This window comes from Balaenoptera musculus, chromosome 21 (assembly GCF_009873245.2).
Source record: "Balaenoptera musculus isolate JJ_BM4_2016_0621 chromosome 21, mBalMus1.pri.v3, whole genome shotgun sequence".
NCBI lineage: Eukaryota > Metazoa > Chordata > Mammalia > Artiodactyla > Balaenopteridae > Balaenoptera > Balaenoptera musculus.
This window is the reverse complement of record NC_045805.1, coordinates 29,102,706-29,130,533: the sequence shown is the minus strand read 5'-3', so window position 1 is coordinate 29,130,533 and position 27,828 is coordinate 29,102,706. Positions and strand designations below refer to the sequence as shown.

General features: G+C 38.9%; 1 protein-coding gene across 1 annotated transcript in view; it reads right to left on the bottom strand.

Annotated features, from left to right (window-relative positions):
• Positions 1-26,486, bottom strand: part of KCNU1 (potassium calcium-activated channel subfamily U member 1) — a 135,168-nt gene extending 108,682 nt beyond the window's left edge. The window contains exons 1-8 of the mRNA XM_036838630.1: positions 26,292-26,486; positions 23,157-23,273; positions 12,718-12,779; positions 11,516-11,606; positions 9,339-9,450; positions 8,311-8,386; positions 6,524-6,599; positions 369-539 (exon numbers count right to left, since the gene is read on the bottom strand). Of these exons, the coding sequence (XP_036694525.1) occupies positions 369-539; positions 6,524-6,599; positions 8,311-8,386; positions 9,339-9,450; positions 11,516-11,606; positions 12,718-12,779; positions 23,157-23,273; positions 26,292-26,486 (900 nt within the window). The remainder of the gene's footprint in view (positions 1-368; positions 540-6,523; positions 6,600-8,310; positions 8,387-9,338; positions 9,451-11,515; positions 11,607-12,717; positions 12,780-23,156; positions 23,274-26,291) is intronic.
• Between the last annotated feature and the right edge of the window lie 1,342 nt (positions 26,487-27,828).

Below are 27,828 nucleotides of genomic sequence, written 5' to 3'. Positions count from 1 at the left end.
GGCTGGAAAGAACACAACTTCCTGCAGATCAAATCTCAAATCCCCTTCCTCTTTGGAAGAAAGACTATAATCCGATGGGCAAAAGATGAAGGAAGATGCAGTTGCTCAAATCAATGCAGAGGCTAATTAGGAAAGTCTGCTCTCCTTTGTCTACCACTCTCATCCCTGGCAATTGAACAATTACATCATGTGCTCCAGGGGATGCAGTTTGGAAAATATGGGATTCATATATCTCTTCATTTTCATTTGACACCCGCTCTGAAAAATGCAACATTCACTCTCAAACCTATTTCACTTTGTTTCTCACCATTAACCAAATGTTTTTGGTTTATGTAGCTATATTCAAAAGATATAAAAACATTCTTCACCAAACTCCCCAGGGTGAAGACCATGATGAAGGTCCGTCCTAGGGATGTCTTGGCTACCACATCTCCAAAGCCGACAGTCGACGTCGTTGCCATGACCAGGTAAATGGACTCAAAATATGAAATATTCTGTGAATTTCTACCTTTGAGCCAGGGATCACCAGAATTTTCCACCTGTCCAAAGAGAGAGGACTCAGGAAAGGTCTCTGAATGGAATCCAAGGGAAAGTTTATAAAGAATAAGCACAACTTTCGATTTGTTTCATTTAATTCAATCCAAATGAAAGAGTAAATGATTCCCAGGTCACTGTGAAGGGTTTGCAGATTGTGGGTAGTAACTGTGAAGTCTTGTTTCCCTTCATGGTGATTACTGCTCAAATCTGAGGGGTGTGTAGCTTGAGCCCACAATGGAGATGCTCAATGGGGGGGATGGCTGACATCTCTTTTCCTGTGGGCACATCCTCCCATCCTGGAGCCACAGGATTCAGAGGCTGTCAGACTGAGCAATTATTATTCACCCTCATTTTACACCAGATCAGGATCATCATGAAGGAAAGCAGCACTTAAATGGGCACTTCATCTCAGTGAGCTTAAGCGCATAAATGCTGGAGTCTCAGGAAGAGCAAACAAGTTTTGCAGATTACTTTCCTCTCTCCTTGCAAAAATCTTTTCAGTGATAAAAAAGAAACTCTGAAATAAGCTACAAGGATATACTGTACAATATGGGACATATAGCCTATATTTTATAGTAACTATAAACAGAGTATAACCTTTAAAAATTGTGAAGCACTATATTGTACACCTGTAACATATAATATTGTACATAAACTATACTTCAAATAAAAAAAAAAAAGAAACTCTGGAAAAATCTTCCTCTGATTTTCCCCCTAAGTCTTCACATTTTAAGAAACCTAGGTTTATCCGATTTTTTTTTTACATTAAACAAAAAGAGTAACTTAGGCAATGGCATTACACTTTATAGAATATATATATAAATTTATACATATATATCATTTGTTATGATATATAACAAACATTAATTATATAGCACATATACAAAATTTCCTTTGTGTTTCCGTTTTTAGACATTTTTTTCCCAAAATAGTACTTATTTCCTAGATGTTTTCCATTTCCATTTTTCCACGAGAGACGGTAAAATGCTAGAGATGGCTAGGGAAAGTAGGTTTTTTGTTTTGTTGCTAAGAACCAGAACGAAAACTAGAAATAATGTAGTTTGCTTAGGTATTCGATCACTTTTTTAAAGTGGTGTGCCAACTGCTGCCTCCTTCTTAAGTTGGATGAGTAGGTTAAGAGTGTGGGCTCCTCTAATATTCCACTCCCAAATAAGGAGATTGCATGTCTATACCTAACTCTCAGGGCTGGTAGTAGATTTGGTTGCAAAGTCTACTAATCAGCTTCCACGGATCTGGAGCCTTTACTGCTTTCTAAGATTATTGTACTGTAAGAAAACCAAGTTTAAATCACACAGGTAAAACTCCTAGAGGAAAACATAGGCAGAACACTCTGACATAAATCGAAGCAATAGTTTTTTGGATCTGTCTCCTAAAGCAAAGGAAATAAAAATAAAAATAAACAAATGGGACCTAATTAAACTTAAAAGCTTTTGCACAGTGAAGGAAACCATCTACAAAATGAAAAGACAACTTACTGAATGGGAGAAAATATTTGCAAATGATATGACCGATAAGGGGTCAATATCCAAAATATATAAACAGTTCCTACAATTCAACATCAAAAAAACAAACGAAAAAAACAATTAAAAAATGGGCCAAAGACGTGAGTAGACATTTTTCCAAAGAGGACATGCAGATGGCCAACAGGCACATTAAAAGATGCTCAACATCATTAATCATGTTGCAAATCAAATGCAAATCCAAACCACAATGAGATGTCATCTCACACCTGTCAGAACAGCCATCATCAAAAAAAACACAAATGACAAATGTTGGTGAGGATGTGGAGAAAATGGAATCCTCCTACACTGTTGGTGGGAATGTAAATTGGTGCTGCCACTGTAGAGAACAGTATGGAGGTTCCTCAAAAAATTAAAAATAGAACAACTATATGACCCAGCAATTCCACTCCTGGGTATATATCTGAGAAAAAAAAAACTAAAAAACACTAATTCAAAAAGATACATGCAACCCAATGTTCATAGCAGCATTATTTACAATTGCCAAGATAGGGAAGCAACCTAAGTGTGCAACAACAGATGAATGGAAAAAGATGTGGTATATATATATATACAATGAAATACTACTCAGCCATAAAAAAGAATGACATTCTACCATTTGCAGCAACATGGATGGACTTGGACGGTACTATGCTAAGTGAAATAAGTTAGATAGAGAAAGATAAATACTGAATGATCTCATATGTGGAATCTAAAAAATACAACAAACTAATGAATATAACAAAGAATGAATAGATTCACAGATATAGAGACAAACTAGTGGTTACCAGTGGGGAGAGGGAAGGGATGAGGGGCAATATAGGGGTAGGGGAGTAAGAGGTACAAACTATTAGGTATAAAATAAGCTACAAGAATATATTGTACATCATGGGGCATATAGCCAATATTTTGTAATAACTATAAATGGAGTATAACCTTTAAAAACTGTGAATCATGATATTATACACTGTAGCATATAATACTGTACAGCAACTATACTTCAACTTTAAAAATCATATATATGATATATATACTATAATATATATGTATATACATATGTGTGTATATATATATTTTTTCCAGGAGTTGAAGTGTTGCTTGGGACAGTTTGCTTTAAGCTAAAACTCCATAGTGTCTTGTAAACATCTTAGCACAGGGCTTCCATCATACCCTTGTACAACATGTTTTACAAACTGAAACTAAACTTATTTCAACCTAGAAATCTCCTTCACAGTAAGTTAAATAACCCTTTCCCATTTAACTCACCCTCTTTGGAAGTACTGCTTTAGTGCTGCAAACCCCTCCCCACTCCTAAGACCTGTCAGCTCCTGCTGGTCTACCTGGCCACCCTGCTCTTGCCCTGGACCATGTTAGCGTCGACCCTCAGCCCCAGATGGGAAATAACTTAAAGATGAAGGATTATGGGCCAATGTGAATATACTGAATTGTTACCTATTTTTAATGTCACATTTCAAAACTGAAACTTTACACTTTTAAACCTTATGTTTCAACCTTAGGTGAGCTGTGCTACGGAGGCAGAGGACGTGAGGACACTCTCCCATCCCTGCCTCCCTCTCCATTATTTATGTTGGTTTTATTATTTTTACATGGTACATGTGTGTTCTAGTCTGCACCCACGATTCCCTTGGTCGTGTCTTTGTTCTGTTTTCAATTCAGTCAGTAATCACCATCACTCCTTTTTATCATGGTTTCCTCATTCTTGAGATCTTGGTTTTGACTCGTCTCCTATGTGGCTGGATTTTATCATCAAGGTCATTTTTTAAAGGGACTCATGATGCTCTTCTCTCTTCCATGTGCTTAAAATGACGGATGGGTTACACTTGCACACAACCTTGGCAGACACTGCTCTGTCACCTCCTGCACTGACTGATGTTGGCAAGATACCTGAGGCTAGTTTCATTTCCCCCCTAATATAGACCTTTCTTTGTTCTGCTTAGATTCTCTCCTTACCCGTAAAGGTTGGTAATTGTTCCAAACTATGGTTGGACTCATTTAGGGTTATTTCTCCTGGGATACCGTATACCCTCTAATCTACAGATTCAATACTTTATATTCAAACATTTTTCTGATACCATATTTGTGTCCTCTTCTTCAGGAACATGAATTTTACAGTATGTTAAATCAACGTGACCCATCTTTCATGTTTTTTCTCCAGATCACTTAAGTATCTTTGTCCTGTTCTATGGCAGTGTTTTTGCCTCAATCCTGTCCACCATGTTTCTGAGCATATTTCTGTCACACTTATTACATTTGTGTCCCCTCTAATGTGATTTTTGGCCCTGTAAAACTTTTTTCTTCTTTTTCTCTGGTATCTTTGGGCTGTTCTCCTGCTATTGTTTAGTAATCTTTTATTTAAAACCTTAAGTATTTTGTTTCAAGTACCATTTTCAGTTTTTTAAAGCCTTGTATACGCAGGGCTTTTCCTTAACATTTCCTTTGTTCCGTTGGGCAAATTATCTTGTTATTGTTGCTCTGACAGCCGTTATGTGATGTAATTGTTATACTGATGTCTCTGCTTTCCAACACACTCCCTGTTTTGGGCAGAATTTTAGCATAGGCACCATGTTGATTCCTTTCTGGTGGACACTCACCCTCCAATGGTATCAACTTTTAGCTGAAGGACAGTGTGAGCACGGGAAGGGATAACTTGGGACAGTTGGGACAATCATAGCTTTTATTTCAGTTTGTCATTTCAAATATCCTCTGAACAAAATCTGCTAACTTTTTGCTCTGGGTTACAGCTTTTCTAGGTTTTTCACATTTCAGATGTTGGTGTGACCCACAGTAGATGGCCCTGAGTCCAAAACCATCTGGTGGCTTCTCCCTCTTTCTCTGCACACATCCTCGCTGGAGGTCTCCTCCCCAGGGTGACCGGACGCCCCATAGGAGCACATGATCACGTGCTTAGAGGGGCCTGAGACCGTGTTCAAACCAGACACCTGTGAGATTTACAGGGAGCAGCTAATCTTCAGCTAGGGCTGTTGGTGGCCTTGGGAGAGTCGGTTGCCAGAATCTTGTGTTTTCGCAAAGAATCCAGAAATCCAGGTTTTTTTAATGTGAGCTCTCTTAAAAAACGTAGCAACCAATACAAAAATAGCAAACAGATAATACAAACATCTTAGGTCCAATAAAATATGCCTGTAGGCCCCATTCAGCCTGAGAGCCCCTCATTGGAACCACTATTAAAGGCAAAAAAAAAAAAAAAAAAACCCAAAAAAACCTGTACCATGGTTTCTCCTTTAGCATCCTCTTGCCTACCGTTCTGTCATGGCCAACAGGTCTCTACGGGAACACTGGTGACTGCTTCTCCCAGTGTAGACCCATGCCCCTTGGGCTAAACCTCCAGATGCAGGGATCTACCTTTACTGCTGTGACACTTCTTCTCCAGAAAAATCTGTCTCCTGCTTGCATGATGAGGAAGGATGTGGCTTGTTTCAGATTTCTTTTTTTTTTAATTGAAGTATAGTTGATTTACAATATTGTGTTCGTTTCAGGTGTACAGCATAGTGATTCAGTAATTTTTCCTGATTATTTTCCATTACAGGTTATTACAAGATATTGAATATAATTCCCTGTGCTATAAAGTAAATCCTTGTTACTTACCTATTTTATGCATAGTAGTTTGTATCTGTTTCTTGAAACACCAAACACATTTGGTGGTTGACACTTTTCTTGATGAACTGAACATGGGTTTTTTTTAAACTTTTTTTTTCCTTTTCCTTGTGATTTTTAAATTAATTTTGAGAGAAGGGCTCAAGTGGAAAAGACTTCTGCTCTATTTTTTTGTTCGGTTTTGCTTTTCTCAAAGGCCTTTGCAGGCTTTTAACATCCCACTTCAATTTCTGCATTTTCTAATGATTTCTCTTCAACTTTCCTGGAGCAATAACATCCAGGAGTTTCTTTCCTATTGTTGAAGTCCATTTATTATGTTGCCGACTATATGGCGTGAGAACTAACCTTTCTTGTACGCGAAGGAGGCAGGTATGTATACAGATTGATTCCAGGAGAACCAAGAAAGTCTCCAAACTCCCCTTCGCAACTCAGCAACTGCTCCCTCACCCAACTCTGCAGCTTTTGTAAGTACAAAATTCTCTCACTGGCTTCATTTCTCTGACCCTTTATTCTTTTTCAAATTGCTGGAACCCCTATGATGGTACAGTAATAAACGTTACCTATTGCTTATACCTTAGAAGAGTAAACTTATTAAATCCTCTCCTAAGAGCAGGTTTTGAAAGTTGGAAGAAGGAACGTCGATACCGTGAGTGTAGGAGATACATATCTGTGAGAAGTATGGGGTGGAGAAAACCCATCCAAAGGAGGTGAGAAGAAAAACCTCACACTGCTTACAGTGATGGAGACAGGCGCTCAGAAGGTTTGCCTCCGTTTTTCACATAAAAGACATTCACGCTCACTCGCAGCATCAGGGAGCTGGATGAGATGCTCACCAGGTGAATGAATCCGGCAGCAGTGAACAAGGTACTCAGAACGATGGATAACAGCTTGGAAAACTTCACTGAATTGCTAGGGGAAGAAAGACAAAGAGCTGCTGGGTTCTGACAGGTTCCCGAACAACACAAATACCTCGTCCTCTAAACTCTCGCTCCCCAAAGTGTCGGTCATGGACCAGGAGCAATGTTACACTTCCCTGGGAGCACACTGGAAATGCAGCATCCCACGCCCTGCCTTGACCGATTGATCTGCATTGTTACAGGATCCCCTGCTTGCTTCGTCTACATATTAAAATCGGAGATGCACAACTCTCAGGCACACCCCGTCACACACACGTGTTCCAAAAGCTTAGGTTCTGATGATCTCCACTAGCCTAATATTATATTGAAAAAGGGCAGTGTCCCAAGGATGCAGAGAGTGGGCTTGCAAAATGAAATTGTGAGTAGATCACAGAAATGTAGTTCCATATTGCTAAACTCACACCAGCATCTTTGAATGAAGAGGATCAAACAAGCTCCTGTCTCCTAAGGGAAGCCCTAGAGTTTAGCTGAAATCTCTGTGGTTCTCAGCAAGGCTACCGACCACACAAGAACAGCCCTTTCCGATCACAAATGCTCCATAAAGCATAAACCCTTAGCAGTGAGACCCACCTGGCCGGTACTATTAGATGCTTCTAGTGAGAATGCAGAGGCATGGGGATTGTGAGTGGGTAATGTTAGACCAAATTGCCTAAAACTTTAACAGGATTGCTGCTTAAAGGTAGGTTGGATTTTTTTTTTTAACTGTAATTTTAATTTTTTGGAGATATTTAGGTAGCTCTATTTCTGTAAGCAAGAACTCACTGCTGCTGCTGGGCAGCTCTCAGGCTTGGAGGAATTGTCTTACATTCCTAGACAGCAGTGGATTGATTCATGCCAACGAATGTATAGACTCAAAGTGTCTGATTTCTTCAGTGATCCACTGATTATTTAGTAACATATTGTTTAGCCTTCATGTGTTTGTGTTTTTTATAGTTTTTTTCCTATAACTGATTTCTAATCTCATAGTGTTGTGGTCAGAAAAGATGCTTGATAGGATCTGAATTATCTTATATTCACCAAGGCTTGATTTGCAACCCAAGATGTGATCTATCCTGGAGAACGTTCTGTGTGCACTTGAGAAAGAAAGTGTATTCTGCTGCTTTCGGATGGAATGTCCTATAAATATCAATTAAGTCTATCTGGTCTAACGTGTCATTTAAGGCTTGCGTTTCCTTATTCTCTGTCAGGACGATCTGTCCCCCACAATTGTTGTGTTACTGTCGATTTCCCCTTTTATGGCTGTTAGCATTTGCCTTATATATTGAGGTGCTCCTATGTTGGGTGCACAAATATTTACAGTTGTTATATCTTCTTCTTGGATTGATCCCTTGATCATTATGTTGTGTCCTTCCTTATCTGTTGTAACAGTCTTTATTTTAAAGTCTATTTTGTCTGAATTGCTTTGATTAAAAAAATTTTTTTTTCGGTGCGGGGGAGAATTAAGCCTAAATGGACTGACACACTGTAGGTCCAAGAAACAGAGAAGAAACACACTCTTCAAGATGATTGCAAACTTTCCAGCCAGTGTGTGAGGTTAATGCAGTGAGAGAAAAGTAAGCAAATGGTATCTTGGAAAGTAAGGGATTTCGTGACTTCTGCACTGAAGTTTCTGATGGGAAATGAGCTGAGTTGAAGGTTCAGTTAACATTTGAATTTCCTAATCCGAATGAGTAAGTAGTACTTGAGGCAGGGCTGGCATTTACCTGGTCCTGATGGCTCTCAGAATTTGCAAGATTTGAGGGAGTTCCAGCAGCCGCAATGCTCTTAAGAACCTTAAACCTACAAAGCAATCAAAAAAAGAAAGCTGCCGAAAGATGAGGGTCACAAAGGGAGCAGTCTGAATTATACCACACCTGGGACTGCTTACGTTCTTTCTTTCCCTGAAATGCTCAAGTATAATATCTTACAATGTCATCAGTTTAAGACCTGAGCACTGGTTCAAATTCTGGTTCACTTAATGGCTGTTGTAATCTAAAGCAACGCCCTGAGCTTCTCTAGTTCCTCATCTGTAAAATGGGAATTATAATGACACCTACCTCGAAGCGTTGCTGAGTATTATTATTACAAAGTATGCAATAAGCACAGCTCACATTTTACTCTATTTAACTCTTCTTTAGAATGGAGAACAAATGATCCATAAACCACTTTAACTCCTGACTATAGAGTCTCTGTGATACGCTCCCCAGGGTTTGCGTGTTGTTCGCCTTTATGTAGTTTGATAGTAACACTAGTAAGAAATATTTTGTAGATAATAAATAATAATATAAGATTACATAAAAACTGACAAAAGCCACAGAATGCCCACGTACTGTCAATACATCCACCTTAAAGACAAAGTAACTAATTAAAAAAATCTCTAACAGGTCACCGCGTGTCTGGATATGATGATTTATACTTTTTAAAGACCACGGGAGGCTTTTCACTTCTCCCAGTCATGTGGGATCTCGGCACAAAGGTGCCACAGGGGGCGAGGATGTTGGGGCCCTGCCCCTCAGGTGCAGATAATCCATAAACAATAAACAACCTCGTACACCTACTGGCATCAGGCCCATCGCCAGGGACTGGGGTAAAAAAAAGAATGGGTTCTGAAAATGTCTTACAAAACCATACAATCACGGGGAGGAATTTTTTTAAACGTCATTTAGGCTTTAAAGGAAAATGAAAGGATACTTACGGATGAATGTTGAGGGGTTTTTTTTGAGATTGCTGCTCATTCCCACAACTCACCTACCTAGCCAATTACTCTTCAAATAATAAGAAATAAAGGTTGGTGGAATGGTAAAGATGTCTACAATCGAATTCATCTCCAACCAGAACTTGACCTTGTCATCAGCTGCCACAAACTATGAAATGAAAACAGAAGTCCCCAAATTCTGTTACCCTCAAAAATTTTACAGTGAACACAAGAGTGGCTTTTTTCAGGTACACTTCATCCACCAACTGAAGCTCTGACCGCATTCTATTACATACATACAATGTATACATACATACACTCATATATATTTATATAGCTATATAAGTAAATACACATTTATATATATATATATATATACACACCTATATATTCATATAGATAAAGAGATTGTACCTTTAGTGGGTATTCAATGAATGAACACGAATCCACCTTACTTACCAGATCTTAACTCTCCTACTTCAGAATAATCACTTTGACCTTCCTACTGCTCCTAGAACTTCCTGATATATATATATAATTACATAGATAAAACCCCCTATTTGTGAGCAAGGAAGATACAAGATTTAGGATGGTCTTCAATGGAAAAGGTCTAGAAGTTTGGTTGGCCAAGGCTTGTGTTTATGAGCTTCCCCATTTGGATTAAGAAAGCAGGCGCTTCCAGAAGGGAGGGGCTGCTGTAAAAATAAGACTGTGATGGCCACTGTGGTTGAAATAAGTTTGAAGGAAGGTCATAGAAATACATATATAACATACCTTTCATACACACATACATATTACATACATACACACTTATATGTGCGTACATATACCTCTGTGTGTATGTATGTGTGTATGTATGTGTGTATATGTTTGTGTGTGTACGTGTGTATATATGTGTATATATATTTGTGTGAATATATGTGTATATATACATGTGTATGTGTGTGTATATATATACGTTTGTGTATGTGTGTATATATATGTGTGTGCATATATGTGTGTGCGTATATGTGTGTATATATACGTGTGTAGGTGTGTGTATATATATACGTGTGTGTATGTGTATATGTGTGTGTATACATGTATACCTGTGTGTATATGTGTGTATACGGGTACATATATGTGTATATGTGTATGTATATATGTGTGTGGGTATATATATATGTGTATATATGTGTGTATGTGTGTATATATATGTGTGTGTGTGTATATATATGTGTGTGTGTATATGGGTACATATATATGTGTGTGTATATGTATATATATTTGTGTGTGTATATGTGTGCATATATGTGTGTGTCTGTGTGTGTATATGTGTGTATATATGTGTGTGTATATGTGTGCGTATGTGTGTATATGTGTGTCTGTGTATATGTGTGTGTGTGTATGTGTGTCTGTGTGTATATATGGGTATATATGTGTGTGTGTGTATATGTGTGTATATTTGTGTGTGTATATGTGTGTATGTGTGTCTGTGTGTATATATGTGTGTGTGTGTATGTCTCTGTGTATATATGGGTATATATATGTGTGTGTGTATATGTGTGTGTATATATGTGTGTGTATATGTGTGTATATATGTGTGTGTATATGTGTGTATATATTTGTGTGTGTGTATGTGTTTATATATATGTGTGTGTGTATATATATGTGTATGTGTGTGTGTATATGTGGGTATATATATGTGTGTGTGTATATGTGTGTGTGTGTGTATATCTATCTCACAAACATGAGATAGATAAATCTAGAATCTAGATCTAGGGTGGGCCCTCAAAAAGTGCTTGTGGAATGAGAGAACTACTGAATACATGAATGCAACAAAATTAAAGGCACAAGAGTATTTTATAGAGTTATATGGCACATATGCCATCAGTGGAGCCAATGACATTTTCAGAGGCTTGTTACTCAGGTTCTGCTCTCTTGTGATTACTAGTCACTCTTCTGAGTGGCAAGTGGGAAGCCAATAAGAAGGACAGGGTGATAGGGTGATGATATTTTAACAAGGCATCCTTTTCATTTGTGCTAAAATTGTTGACCTGGTTTACAGTTTCAAGTGCAGGAGAGAGTTTGGGGGTCTCATTATACATTTGACAATTTAGGGCTCAGACCCTCTGGCTTTAGAGCCTGAAAGCATAGGCAGATTGTCTAAGGAAGGCATCTCTTTGTATAATACAGATCTCTTTACAGTGCGCCTGTTGTATTCCCGTTTACTCCCATGTTCAATAGGTACTTACTCTCAATCCAAAATAGAAACTAAAGAAAGCATTGAAAGTCAAATCAATCGGGATGGTTTTGTCCTGGTATGAAGAACAGCTTCTAACAGGGCTGGAAAAGAAACAAAGACAGTTTATAAAGGTGGACATTTTAAAAGCTGTGGCTACAGAGGACCAAATAAAGAGAACGGGTGGGCAATTTTCTATTTATTTACCATGAATGGTCAACCCAGACACTTACATGCACATCTCAAGGAAATTACTTTTCTCTTGGGAGTAGAGGTATGCAATGAACAAAACCACTGGGCCGTGAATGTAGCTGAAAATAACAGAAGAATTACCTGCTCTTCTTTTCATAGAGTTTATTGGTTCCATTTTCATTTTATCAGTGGGATTCAGAGGCACAGAGGTTATGTGGCTCTTTTTGGTGTGCAAGACCATCTTACCCAGCCAGGACAACATTTTGGCTTCAGTATACTTCTGATAGAGAGCTACTCTACGTCACATGAACTGATCTGAAGCAAATTCCAAGGAAATGTTCCTAAAAGGTCAGTAAGGAATCCACAAAACAAGGACTCCTAGTTTCTGTAGGATCTCTAAAGTGGCCTGACCTGTGTGGCCCTGTAATCCCAGTTTTACTTTAGCTGGAAATCCAATAAAATTCCCGGAGGATCAGCATGGAGCTCAGATTAGGTTGGGTTGTGTCCAAGAAGCTGTCCTAACTTTGGCACAGGAGAAGGGAATGCCTTCAGAAAAGAACAGAGGATAGTTTGCTCCTACATCCCCGGTGAGGTCTAGCATTTTCTTTCCTCAGACCATCCAAACTTGTCGAGAACCTATGAGAAACCCTGAAATGACTAGAGAACTTCTGCTTTAACACCTAAGGAATCCAAAGGCACGTAAGGCCCACATAAACGGTCCAAAGGCGGAGACAACAGCTGGAGGCTTGTAGTCACAGAAACTAGAATAGACATATGCACAGCACCCCAGCTCCTAGCAGCGTAGAATGACAGGATACAGGAGAAACTCATGCATGTTTTTGTTTGTTTGTGGAGTTGGGTTTAGTACTTCCTAGGGGAAACTAAACACTTATCCTTTTCTTATGAGCTTGTGTGTGTGAGTTTACGTGAAAGTATATTAAGCATTATTCCTGACAGAATATTCCAAATTAGCTGGTAAGCTACTGATATGAGCAGACAAGATTGACTAGGGATTTTACTCACTCAGTGGAGTTGATGAAATAGATTATAAGAGACCCAATGCTTAGCACAAAGACAAGGATCACCTGAAAAATACAAAACAAAAAAAAACACAGACAAATGTACAGATCCATTCTATTAGCATGAACAGAGATGAATAAACATACCAACAAAATTGTGTTTTACCTTTTTCCCTTGCCTATACATCTGTAGCCATTTTTCCCCACACATTCATTTATGTTAGCATTCATTCATTCACTCAACAAAAACTGATTGGACCTTTACTGGGTATTCAATAAATGGACATGTACCTATCCATTTTACCTACCTAATTTTAACTTTCACACACTTCAGAATAAACAATTTGTCCTTTCTGCTGCTCCTAAGGTTTTCTGAGCTCAAGAAGTCCTGTTGTTTATTCATTCACTCACTCATCAAACATTTATTAAGTGCTTAATATGAGTTATGCACTTTATTACACGCTAGAAAATGAGGGCCGTGGGATACAGACTCTGAACTTGAATTGCCTATGATGTTGGAGAAGAAACAGTCCCAAACATGCCCATCTAAAGGATGGGCAGAATTCTGACAGGAGGGAACATGCTATAAAGTGAGAAGAGAAAATGAGCGCTTTAACTTGCCAATATATCTGGTCTGTAAAATAAGAATTTGTGGAATATAATCAGAAATTTGCCCATTTAAAACCCTCAATACATTTGGATGAAATATTTTGCAGCCTCGGTGAATTTTTAGGTCAACTGTAGGTAATCAGTTATTTCTAGTTTCCAAACATTTAAAAAAATATGTTCAGTCCTGTGTAAAACTGTATTTTATTTACAATTAAAGCTTCACTCCCTTCCAGTTCAGGTGTTCCTTGAGCAGGCTACTAGCATGCAAAAAGGGATTCGTTTCTTCTCCGTTAACCCTTTTTGTTTTTTTAGTCCCAGCTGCCTACTGACTAGGCTACCTCTGGCCTCTGAGAATCGTAGGTCAGTGTCAGGCCGTGAACAGAAAGGGGAGCTAATAGCAGGAAATGCTGGACTTTTTACTGTTTATTTTCCTGGGTTGTTGGAGATTCCCAATTCAATTCATATTTAAATTCAACAGATATTTCTTTAGTACCTATCATGTCTCAAGTATTATTCTGGTGATTGGGAAACATCATTCAACAACATATACAAATATCCCTGCCTTTACGGAGCTTATGGTCTAGACAATAAATAGTAATTAATATGTACCTTAGGTGGTATGTGAGAATATGCATGCTAGGGAAATAAAGGAGAGCAACTTAAACAGATCAGAAGTGCAAGGGGAGGGGGCAGACGGGCTGCAGCTTGATAATATTTAATCGCTAAGCGTCCCCTCTGCGGTTCCCTTGAGCTGAGTGAAAGCATCCTCTCACTGGTTGCTCACAATTCTTTTCTCAGTGCACCTTGCACTCTTGTATTCTACTGGAACTCTTCCCCCTCCAGATGCCTACTTGGGCAGGTTTGAGAAGACTCTCACATGTGACCCACATCTGGCCCACGGACCAGCTCAAGCACTCTTTGCCCCAACAAACACTAGAAGGACAGATTCTCTTCAGTGTGGCCATCCCTCTTCACCAACGAGCCAGACATCAGCTCTCTATGTCCCCAGAGTTCCAAGAGATGCCAGCTGACCTTTCTAAGTGGTCCCTTGCTTGACAGGGGAGGAAAACCACCCCCCCAATACCTCTGCCACAATAAGAGCTTGTTCCAAATCCTCTTCAATTTCCAGCTTGCCCAAATTTACATTGGGTTGGTCAAGATGCTAAGAGCTTCAACTGGTCTTCTTCCAACTGCTTTGTAAGTGGCAGTGCTGAAGGTTAATGGGAGTTAGTGGCATCTATTTTTCTTGGGGTCTCAACTCTTACTGTCCGTTCCATTTTAACATCTGAATCAAGTGTTGATGGAGATATCACTAAGACTGTGGGTCTCATGGAGATATTTGGTTACAAATGTAGTCTGAAGCTCAGGAAAAATGCTGGGAGTGGATATGCGTATGTGTGTGTATATATATATATATAGATAGATTTATTAATAGTTTCAATGAAATTGTTTTTCTTCTCCTTACATATGATTACATATTTTTTCTCTTACTAAATCCCATACGTGATTCTTCATCTATAAATCATGTACTGACAGGCTTCCAGAAATATGGTAACAAGGTCATATATTTATAGTCCTCCACACCATAAAGTTAACAAAAATAAATAAATAAAAGAAGAAAATTTTAGTTTTATTCAATCTAAGAACAATATCAACTTCATGCCACAAACCTAAAAAGGATGATCCAGAAATTATATATAATAAGCAACAAAATGTGTACCAAACCAAAATAAAGCACTGGGAGCTAACAGCTTGTGAAGGCTGTTTGGTGAGTCAGGTAGAAATGGGAGATATTCTGAGAGGACTTATGAATTTCCCTTGGGTTGAAGGGGCAAAGTCTGGAAGCGCTGGCTATTTGGGAGGGGTAGGAAGCCCGCCACCTGAGCTGTGATTTCTACAGTGGGGCTTAAAGCCCGTTTAGTTGGTGGATGGTTATGGGCGTGTTCAGAATCCAGACAGCCACCAACGCAGTTAACAAGGGGCGCTATGAATACTCTAAATCTTCACTTGTGAATATGAGAGGACACCAGAAAATTGCCAGTTATACGGGAGGTATAAGAAAACAGGAGGACCAGGCACACAGAACAGATGAGATAACCTCCAGTGAAAGAGTGAGCATAGGATATGTAATTAAACATTTAAGAATTACAATTAGTGTTGCTGGTGAGATTCTAAAAAGCTGTTAAGTAGTACTGGAGGACTGGAAAGACCAAGGAACATGGGGGTGACACAGAGGTAGTAACTGCAAGAAGCTGCACCCCCAAGGACTGGCTGGGAGATCAACAAAGGGAGGTTGGGATTCTCAACATTTAAAAACATTTGATGCCAAAGGGCATCAAAGAGGTGCCCTTTGGAGGGGGGCTTCAGACTTGGGAGGAGGGGTCCTGGGTTGGCTGGTAATGGTACATCTGAAGAGACACTGTGAGCTGGTCCTGGTACTGTTGGAAAAGCCTGGAAACTGAAACCAAGCACTGCTACCGGAAGAAAAAGCCATTGTTGAAGTGAGGCTGAAAAAACTAGATGTAAAACACAGAAAGGCAGTTCCCTTCCCCTCCTCTAGAGCACAAGGGAGCTGACCAAAGAGACGTGTGGTTGCTGCGTACTAGCCTCACATCACAAAGCAGAGGAGAGAGGGTGGATTTGGAGCTGAGAGACAAGAGTTTGGTATCCTTAAGTAGCTAGAACACTTAGAACAGCATTTACAGAGGTTTTAGGAAAAAGGATTACAAGCCAAGAATTCTAAACCCAGCCAAATTATTGTTCACTTATGAGAGCAAGGGAAAGAAATTTGGGGACATTCAACAATTCGGAAAGTGTACTACCCACAATTTCCCTTGCAAGTGAATATGGCAAGTACTCAAGAAAAAAAAAATTAGAAAGATAAAATAAGTTATGTAAGAAAAAATGGTGCCTAATAAAACTGGTAAAATTAATGGAATTTTTAACTCTAAAGCAAATATTAAGAAGAAAATCTGACCAGCTGTACAATGCTAAAAGCCAAAAAAACTAAAAAACACAGTAGCAATCTGGAACTGAGTGTTCAGATTAATTCAACAATTTCTGCAAGGAAGGAGGGGTGGTGTGGAGGAAAAACATGCCAAAGGTCTCAGGCGAGAGCAGTATATAGATATAAAACATGCAGAGATATTATTAGAGAGAAATACAGGTGGGAAGTTTGTTCTGAATTTCATTTACTGATATACCTATGATATTCTATTAAAAATGGAAAATCCCAAGTCAAAAGATACAAAAGAAAATAAATAAAATTAACAAAAAGGAACAAATAAGGAATGTAAATATCAGCCAAGGGTCAGTACTTACTACACCCTTGAAGGGTTTACAATACTCCCTACAGTATTTTAAGGAGGTTATTCACATTATATGAAAGAAGTACAATTCGGGAAAATTAACTTGTTCAAGATGAAGTGGAGAAGCCAATGCTTAAGGTCATGTCTCTCAAAATTCTCAATCACCATGTCATTCCGCTTCTCCAGTAAGACAAGGAACTGAGATGTCACAAAGGTCCTAGTTGTTTATCCAATACCCATTCTCCCTTTCTTTACCAACACACCCCCTGTTTGTTTAAGCCACAGAAATTTAGATAGTCTATTATGCAGTAAATTCAATCCCTAAATATTATAAAGACCAATGAAACAGATCACCATAAAGGAGAATAATTAAATTCTCCAGTAAATGAACAAATAAATGCATTCTTAAATCAATAAACACAAAAGTGCAGCTACATGATATTTAAAGAGACACACTTAAGAGGTAATAAGACAGAAAGACTGAAAGAGAGCTGGGCAAAGACATCCTAATCAAGTATGAATAAAATGAAAGCAATGTTACTGGCTAACATTATGTTCTAAAGTATCCCTTGGGTAAAAAAACAAAAACAAAAACACAACAACAACAAAAACCCACTCAATGTGACAAAAATGGATATTTCATATCAGTAAAAGGCACCATTGACCAAGGAGTTATAACAGGTAACTCTATGCATTGACTGATGTTATATAAAATATATAACTCAAAATCTGTTAGAAATGTAAGATATTTGATAAAACTATAAAATCATAAATGAAAAATGTTGACATGCCCTTTTCAGTCAGCAAATAATTAAGGATATGGAAAATATACACAGATTCTCTCAAAAGTCCATTACACAGTAATAAAAATTGATCATGTACTAGGCAACAAAGAATTTCCCCATAAATTCCATAAACTAGGGATCATAAAGGCAGTGATATTCTTGGACCATAAATTTTACCAAAGTAGAAAAGAGAGCCAGTCCAACACCAAGGAAACAAAAGCATACAACACTCCTCACAACAGATGATGAATCAAGCAAGAAATCAAAATTAAAACTTAACCTAAAGACGAACTGGGCATTACTAAAAATAAGAACATTACTTGCCAAGGTCTATGAGATGTGACCAAAGAAGCGCTCTGAGGAAAAAAATTCTATAAATGAAATTCAACTGAAAAATCTGTTAAAAAGAGGCCAGCCCAGAGGGCTGTCCAGGGTGAAGGCTGCGCAGGCTTGGCGGGACCTGGTGCTGGGCATGCACAGTGCTGTCCCGCGGCTTCCAGGCTGAGCCCTGCCGGGTGGAGCCTCCGGGATCCTGGATACAGGGATCCCCAGGTTGACAAGGAAGACGACCGGCAGCCCTTGGCAGAGCTGACTGGGAGGAAGTGTGAGCGTGAGCGCGGGAAGACTCAGCTCATCAAAGCTGCCCCAGCGACGAAAATAAAGCCAGTGATCAGGAAATTGACCAACATGATGATTTAGGAGGAAACGAAGTACTGGCCAGGACCCTCTGACAGAATGAGGAAGGTCTGAAAAAGAAGCAGCCTGAGAAGTACCACGCTGCTTCTGCAGAGGAACAGGCAACCACCTAACATTAACTCCTGCACTCCTTCCACGGGGCACTGAAAAACTGAGCCTGGGATGGGCGGGGACCCGTCCTCAAAGGTGCCCATTCCTACCAGGTCCCAGTGATGGTAGCCAACCAGCACGGTGGCTTCCTGGTTGGCTAGCAACAGGATATTGAAATCAAGAAGGATAAAAGTGATATTAATTACACACGATATATATATGTATATCATGAAATGTATAAATCTCCAGCAAGGCTACATGTGACCAAAAGGGAGGGACATGGCCCATCATGAGAGGGGAATGGTGTCAGTTAGGAGTAGAAAGAGAAAAAAAAATCATGCTTTCTAGTCAAAGGAGAAAGGTGGAGTTGAAGCTACAGAGCAGTCGAGGAGACCTGCAAAGTTACATTCTCTTCAATGGCTCATTTTCCCTGGAAGATGTCCTGTGGCTTTGAAAAACAGAACTTTTCACTTAAAGCTAAGGCAGCTATGTCATTTGTTGTCACAACACATACACTTTTAAGAATGAAAGAGACTCTATTAAACAGTTACACCAGGACAACCTGCAAAAACCTGGGCTTATACTCATCCTGCCAGAGAAGACAGAAAAATAGAAGATGGACATAAAGTGGTGCCTAGGATGATGCTAAAAGTAGATACACTTACTAAAGATGAGCCATATTTTTGGTTCTTAAATGTTTCAGCTATCAAAACAACAGAGAAACACAGTTACACAATTAATAGCATCCAAAAGAAGGAACAGTTTAGGAATAGGACTCTTTGGGACTAAATTCAATAGAAAATCTCCCACAGGTAGCTGTAAAAACACGCTTGTGATAACTAAAGCAACAAGCCCAAAGATGCTCAGAGGTGATCGGCACATTGCCGTGTTTTATCTCTAGAAGGATCTCAGAAGGTCTCCGGTTTTGAAGATAATATTTTCTTTCCCTTTGACTATTTGCATTTTCCTCTCCTTTTCATTTTCCTTCTTTTTCATTTCATCCTTCTTTTTTTTTTAAACAACAACTTACTCTCCTCCTCATCCTCCTCCTTCCTTTTTCTTCTTACACTGTGTTGTTGGCCACGTATCCACGTGTTTAAGACATTAGTCTACAGATGTTATTAAATTTGCCATCATTGTGGGTTTTGATATAGATACTGCGCCTTCATTGAAAAAGAAAATCAGATACTTTCTTTCTTGTATTTTCTATGCCCTGGGACTATTTAATTAACATTAGAGAGATTCACTATTTGAAGATCTAGCAGACTGGACCTTGAAATTGTCTGGGTCTCCCATAGGCAGAGGGGGAGAAGGGTAGTGGTGGTGATGTTGATAAAGTCTTTGACAATATCTTTGTATCTTCCAGTTATTTGGTCTGTTTAAGTTTCTTTCTTTTTTTCATGGTCAGTTTTGCTTATTTATGTTGTCCTAAGGAATCATTTGGTTTTCATACTTAATTGTGGATATATCTTTCAATTTCCTTTTTATCTGTATTTATTTTCTCATTTTAATGTCTTATTCCGTATATTTTGCTTTTCCCCTCTTGGATTGTTTAGCCTACCTATTGATTTCTCTATTTTATTGTTTGTTTCAAGTAATCAGCTCTTTTATAATTTGTTAATTTCTAGCTTTCTTATTTATTCTCCTTAGATTTAATGTGTTTTCTTTCTCTGACTTTTCGACATTGATAATTCACTTACTTTAATTATTTTTTATTTATCAAGATAAGTTGTTAACGTTATGCATTTAACTTAGAACAATTCCCAACTTATAATGTAGGTGCAAGGGATATGTGATGTTTTCATCATCTTTACTCTCTAAATATTCTGCAATTTTAAGTTTGATTTCTCTGAGTCAAGAGTCATTTTAGAAAGAGATATTTACAATTTTTTAGCTGTAAATTATTTGTTTTTGGTTCTTTTTTTCTGAGTTTATTATTTTCCTGTCCATTTATTGTACTGTGTTCAGTTTATGTCCTCTGCCTCTACTTTGTAAGTTTTTTAATTGGGATTGTTTTTTGGGGGCCTATTAATATATACTGAATTTTTACAAATAGTTTGTAGACATTTGTAGGTTTAATTTATGTTTTTACCATATGGAGTTTGATCATTTCAGTCAGCTCTTTGTTATTAATTAATTTACTTTGGTCTTCTTTATCCTTCTCCTTCTTCTCCTTTTCTATTGCTTTTTTATTTCTTGTAATTTTTTATTTATTAATTATCTTGAAGTTATATTTTTGGTATAATGATACTCATGATGTTATATCTTGGTTGAAGTTAGTTACAAATTTTCATTACAAAATTATGTGTTGAATTGTGTCCCCAAAAAGGTATGTTGAAGTCCTAACCCTTAGTACCTCAGAAAGTGACCTAGTTTGGAAATAGGGTCTTTGCAGATGTATTCAAGCTAAAATAAGGTCATAAGGATGAACTCTAATCTAATATGACTGGTGTCCCTATAAAAAGGGGACATTTGGACACAGGCATGAACAGAAGAAACACGATGTGAATACCATGTGAAAATGAAGCCAGAGACCTGGGTGCATTTACAAGCCCAGGAATGCCAAAGATTACCAACAAACCACCAGAATCTAGGAGACAGGCAGGCAGTTGACTCTCTCTCCCAGCCCTCAGAAGGAACCAACCTTTGATCTTAGACTTCTAGCCTCCAAAACTGTGAGACAATATATTTCTGTTGTTTAAGCCACTCAGTTTGTGGTACTTTGTTACAACAATCCTAGGAAACTAATACAGGCTACTTGGCTTCGTTTATTGTTTTTTTGCCTTGAACTCACACTATTGTCATTTGCCTAGTATGCCTTTGACAATTCCTTTATTTTCAAACTTTAGTGCCTCTTGAATTTCTAAAACATAATTAGACCATGTCAACCCATGCTTTAAAACCCCTCGGTGACTCCCCTTTGCACTAGAATACAATTATTCCATTTGAATAGCCTAGCTCCTTGCTACAAAGTGCAAAGCACTGCATGGTTCTCCTGTCTCCACTCAGACCTCAGAGCCCTCTGCCCTCCTGGCCTCTAGCACAGGAACCTCATTTGGTACTTGTAGTAATCTGAGCCCTTTACATCCACAAGTCTCTTCTCTCTATTGGGAAACCTGCTCCTTCCACTGTTCAATCACTTTATCTTTCTGATTCTTCAAGTCTCAGCTCAAATCTTACCTTTCCAGAGATTTCCTCTCAGATCACTGTATCTAATGTGATCTAACACCAAAACCACCGAAACTCACAAACACATCACTCATCATTCCCTCACAGCACTGATCATCATGTGAATTTATCTTATCTATTTACGTACACATTCATCATCTCTACCCCCACTAGAATTTAAGTCCCATAAGTGCAAGATTTTTGCCTGCATATTTCATCATGTCTAGAGTATATGCTTTGCATGTAGTTGGCAAGCAGTAAATATTTGTTGAAAGAAAGAAGGAAGGAAATTACAAAGGACGGATGGGTGGAAGGAAGGAAATCTATAAGCCACTTTTTTTTCTTTCTCATCCTTTCATAAAACACTTGCTTGGAACCCTCACTGAGAGTCTCAATTCTGTGTTTCAATGCTAGACTATTCATTCTAATTTAACCTTTACTCCATGCTTCCTGTTGTTCCAACCATTTAATCATAAGCTGTAACAGACTGAAAGAACAATTTTTCCATCATTAAAGAAATAATTTTTATTGATATGTAGTCAATGATCATTCCTTCCCCACCCAATCCCTATATGCAGTGCTTACATTGTAGATGGTGGAAGTTCTCTTCTGCCTCACCCCAGGGTCCTTTACTACCTTATTTCCAACATTATCCACATATAATCCAACAAGATTTGAACACTTGAAGAGATCCTAACAAATCCCTGATAAAAATCATAGAGAATCACAAAATTCTTCTCTAACAGGTCATAGGGACAAGGATTTCAAAAAAGAGACCAAAACTTCAGAAGGAAAAAAAAGGAGAGACACATTTCCAGATGATTCAGTATTCCCTGCAGAGTTTATCAAAGCAGTTTTACTTATGTACTTTAAGATAAGGTTTAAAAATTAGTTAGATCGGAATTAAACAACATTAACTAGAAAAGAACAATGTTTGTACTAATTACAAAAAGCAGAGGATAATCTTTAGTTCACATACGTCTCCTTCCACCATGCCACCATGGGATGGCAGCATACCCTCAAATTACAGATTGTTTTTGAATGTTTCAGATCAAACGATACTACTGAAATGACGATGGGGCAATATTCATTTACAGGGCATCTGCTATTTCCAGACAATGGGGTGTAAGCATTTCCCTGACAGTCTTTTCTCTCAAGGAGTCCACAGTGCACTAGGGTAGACAGGCTTATGCACAGATAATTTTAATTTAACAGCGTTCAATGGAAATGATAGAAACTTAGAGAGGGGGACTCTTAGCTTAATATGGAGATAAGGTAAAATTTGCCTAAGGAGATGATGCCTGGACTGAGTTTTAATATGTCAGTGTTTACCTAGATTAAAACAGGAAGTAAATGATAAATATCATAGAGGGGCAAAAAAGACCAGTTTGTAAAATGAAGAAAGGAAGCTGTTGGAATCAAAGGAGGGGAAAATAGTTGTACCTCACAGGGCAGAGAATCCACTAAAAACCAACATTTTTTGAGCAACAGCTGCATGCCAGACATCCATCTACATACAAGGAGAATGAAATGCACACAACCTTTGCCCTAATAAAGTCTTTCTTCTAGTGGATAGGCTGACAACAAATAGAAAATGTAATGCCAAGTAATTATATTCACTCCAAAGAAAAAGCAAGCAGAATCATCAGTAGAGAGCATAGACAAAAGGAGACAGCCGTTGGGAGGTAGTGATATTTTAGATAAGGCCAGCAGATGCTTTCACACTGACCATACATCACACTCGTGGCTAAAGTTCGTTAGCACGTGAGCACTGGAAATGTACTCACCAACACCTGTCCCACAAAGGTCTGTGCCGAGAGCAACATTTCTACACGATCACGAAAGACTCCCTGGAAAGTGAGACTTCTTGAACGTTTACGGTCCATGCTACGTGACATTACTTCCTAGAGGCAAGAGAAAGAAATCGAGAGTGAGCTGGGTCTCAGAGAAGGTCATCTGTTTTATGCGTGTTGATGGTGTCTCCTGCTGGAGCGTCAGCCAGAACGCGCTACACCTTGTCCAACCCCGGGAACCCCGAACTCACTTATTCCCCATTTCACACGATGAATTTTACTGGGTTTGCATTTTACTGCTCTTTGGCAGTATCTTCATTCTGAATTCTGCAGTCTTCAGCATGCCCATCTCACATACTCTCAGCCCCAGACCCTTCACACTGACACTATTGTTATGATCAGGGTTGGGAGCAGCGAGCTTCTCTCTGTTCTGGGAATAAGTGTCTTATCCTTTTCTATCAAGATACACAGACAAAGGAAAAAATTACAAATGGCTTTCTAGGTGATTACTTAAGTATTTGCTTTTTTGAGTGAGAAAGAAGAAGGAAACTTTTCGCCATTTTATGTTGATTTTAATTCCTTATTTGGTATCACATCCTGTTGAAATTATGATCCTTCCTCAAATTTACAAACTATCTTTACTTTTTATACAATCCCCACTCTGTATCCGCGGGTTCTGCAACTGCATATTCAACCAACGTCGGATAGAAAATATTTAAAAAAAGAAATTTCAGAAAGTTCCAGAAAACAAAGCTTGAATTTATGGGGTGCTGACAACTATTTACATAGCATTTGCATTATATTTACAAGTATTTGCACAGCATTTACATTGTATTAGGTATTATAACTAATCTAGAAATGATTTGAAGTGTATGTGCACAAGTTATATGTAAGTACTATGCTATTTTATATAAGGGACTTGAGCATCCTCAGATTTTGGGGGTGTGTCCTGCAACCACAAAGGGATACAAAGGGACCACTGTCTTTGAAATTTATAATAATCCTATGAGGTAGCCAAAGTAAGTCTGATTTAATCCATTTTCTATTGATAAGGAAACCGAGGTACAGAGAAATTAAATGACCTGCCGGTGGGCAGGCAATGAGGACAGTCTGGAGTCTGAACTAGCCTCTGTGTCTGTTGACAGTCTTGAACTACCCCTGAGAAAGACACAAGTGAACCGGGATTGACCACACCATGCAGACTAAGACCTCTGACTTTTAGAAAAGCTCATTTTATGTGGAGCCAGGCTTTTGAAATGATTAAATTTTTCTATTCGTATTTTCTGAATGGTAAGAAGAGAAGTCTCATTAAATGGCTCTTTGACCGAGTTTATACCTTGACCAACGATTGCCACGAATACACATGACTCATCCTGTGCATGCCTGGGAAGTGGTCTGGGCATTGACTTTTTAAAAAACTATTCAATGGCATGAATATGGAACACTCATTTGAATTCCATTATAAAACTGAGGTGCCTTTTGTGGCAAAACAAACTGGCCCTAAGATATAATAAAATCATACTTATGAATGTAGTAAATCTTTTAAAATGCACATTTAAGGAGAAAATTATGACTCTCCAAATAATTTTTAAAAGAACTTTCCACAGTACTTAGATTTCTGACAATTTTGCATTAGGCCAACTTTCCCAAAGGCTTAGAGAAAAATACAACACTCTCAATTTAATTAGACACAGTGAATTATAAAGAAGTCACTCAACTGTTAGGAAACTCTCTCCTCAAGATTTAAAAGCGGAACAGTATAGTCTTCTGGTTGCTCAGACCCTGCTTATTAACATTTTGTAACATCTGCTTCCTATATGAAATGAAAAGGTACCTCTGGACTGGAGGGCAGACATAAATTATATCAAAAGAATGAAATGAAAAATACAGCAAATGTTTATGGACAAATGCGTTCTCACATTTTTGTAACCACACAAAAATGAATATAATGAGGAAGAAGATACATTTCCTGGAGCAGAAGTCTAAGGAGATTAAACAATTCCACCAACTCAGTTGTGCACTGAAAAAAAAAGGCAGAAGGCATGTTCACCATATCCAGTGCCCGTTCACGCACCGTCAGTGTTGTTAAGAAACCAGAACCCCAGGATTCATTCCCCCATTGCTATGCCACTGCTTATTGTCTTTAATCTAGAAATAATTAGTCACAGCATAAACTCATTTAGCGACAAAATCTATAAAATTCCATGTTGGGCACTTCTAGAATGCAGACACCTGAATTTCATATGATGACACTGGCAATGACCTTAAAAAGTTACCAAGTTATAAATTCTTTTATTTTATGTCAATGTTTAGCATCAAGAGGCAATGTTTCAAGCAACTTTTCAGTATTAATTACAAAACACAGTTGATGTGTTCTGTTATGGAAATCAGAAAAATAAAATTGGGGAAAGAAAAACCGTGAACAGATCTTTGCTTTCAACCATTGGTACCAGAACAGCCATTATGTAACATTTGAGCGTTTTTATTCTCTTAAGCAGAGTCTTACCTGGATAGGATACCATTATTCTTACCATCATCATTTGCCAGTTGCTATTCAATAGTGCCCACCCTTGCAAAGCTTGTTTGGGTGTAAAGAAGTGTCCCTGAGTTTGTGGCTGGATGGCATGTGCACGTATGCATGGGTTTCTGCATGTGTGCACAACTCCGTGTGTTGTATTAACGTGTATAAAAGGCAATGTATACTTGTGAGTACATGAGCATCCTGTGTGAATGATCCATGAAGGCGAGGTTGACACTGATGCTCCTTTCTTCCTTCCTCGTGGTACCCAACACAACTGGCATTTTAAAATTTGAAATAGAGGCATAGACCTCATGTTAGCGGATGGTTTTTTCAAAACAATGACGTCTGTTTCCAGAGCTCACATGCATCGTCATCCACACAAGGCATTGCTTCTCCCAGTGGTGGGAGAGGAGGCCTGGCCCTGCAGCTGCACCCTTTGGCATGGTGGCCTGGGGTCCTGTTTTCCACCCCTGAGCAGGATGGACCCGTGTCTAAGCCACAGCATCAGAGCTGGCGGTTAACCCGGGAAAACTGAGTGAAGCCTCCATGGTCTTCTAAACACAAACGCATGCCAAACCTATCTCTGATCTTCATACAGGGGAACTGACCAAGAAAATTCCTTTTCCCTCGCTCTTTTGCCATTTTTTAATGCTCCTCCAGATAAGCCTGGATATTAATAAGATGAGGAGTCCGCTGAAGAAGGTCACAAGGGAGGAAAGAATAAACGCTGCTTGGATCTCAGCTGTACAAGACATTTTCCCCAGGGCTTCCCCACTATTGTCCTCTGACTTGCTTAGACACATCAGGAGACAGAATTGTCGGGCTGCTTCTTCTATGATGTCATGATCACATGGTAATGATTCCAGGACTTGGACTTCGGTGTATTAGAGTCCTAAGCCCCGTGCAGTAACAGCCAGAGGGTCCAGTACCAACCGAGGTGCCGACTCACAGGACGCAAATGAATGAACGGCAGAAGGTCCACGACGTAGGTCTTCGGAAGACCAGAATTCTAGATTGGAGGCTGTTACTGACTTTCTCCACGACCCTGAGGAAATTGTATCCTTTGTGGCTATGGTCAAAGGGTCATCTATTTGGTTTGTGCAAACAACTTCAAGCAGGACAACTCTTTTTGAGTGAAATGACTTCCAACCACATGTGTGTCAACGTGCTGATTCTTCTAAGTGATGCCACATTCTCAGTAACCACAGAAGGACGGATGAGAAAAGTACTTCAGGATTTCTGCATATCCTCTCAGTCGGAAAGGCATGGTACAGACTGCAGGAGCTGCAGGAAGCAATTTCACCCGGGTGAACGTTGGTTGGTTGCTTTTGAGCTCAGGAATCTGTTCCCCTTATCTCTTCCTTACGGGATCCTCCCCTTTCTTGCTTTTATCCCCACCCTGTCAGCAAACCCTTTGGTCCAGCGGAGGTAGAGTTCAAAATGAGAGCAATAGCCTTTATTTCCTCTGATGTTTTCAAAGGTGTAAGAAATGTCATGCCTTTCAGCGTGCACGAGTGGCAGGCGAAATGTCAGTGCCCGAGGGAGGGGCTAGTTCCTCTTAGTTATTGTGAAGATGACCTGACATGAGCTGATGAGACCCAGGAGAAATGTTGTTGTCCTTTGGGGTCTGTCATGACTCTGCTACCAGTGGCAGACCTAACGATAGCATTTCCTAGAAATGCTACCACAGGTATATTTCCTTCCTTTAAGTTTACCTATAATTTGCAAAAAATGCCGTCATTAAGCTAGCTAACTAGCAGAGGGCAGCATGATAAAGAACTGTGCTCTAGGAGTTCAGAGCTCTGAGCTCCAGCCCCAGCTCTTCTGTTAAGTTACTGTGTGGTGCCTACCAAGTCACTTTAATTTTTCATAGTCTTATTTTATGATAATACAGACTTGATAGAATCATTGAGGTTCAACAAGGTAGTGGGATCATATTTAGAAAAGTATAAAACTCAATACAAGAAAAGGTACTGTTAGCTATTAGAGTTCTTTTTCTGAATGGCATTGATCATAAAGAAAGGAAGAGACAGGAGGATAAAGGAAGGAAGGGAAGGGAGGGGAGGGGAAGGAAGGGACGGAGGGAGGAAGGGAGGGATTTATTTGTTTATATCACATACACACTATACGCCTATAGGTATTTGG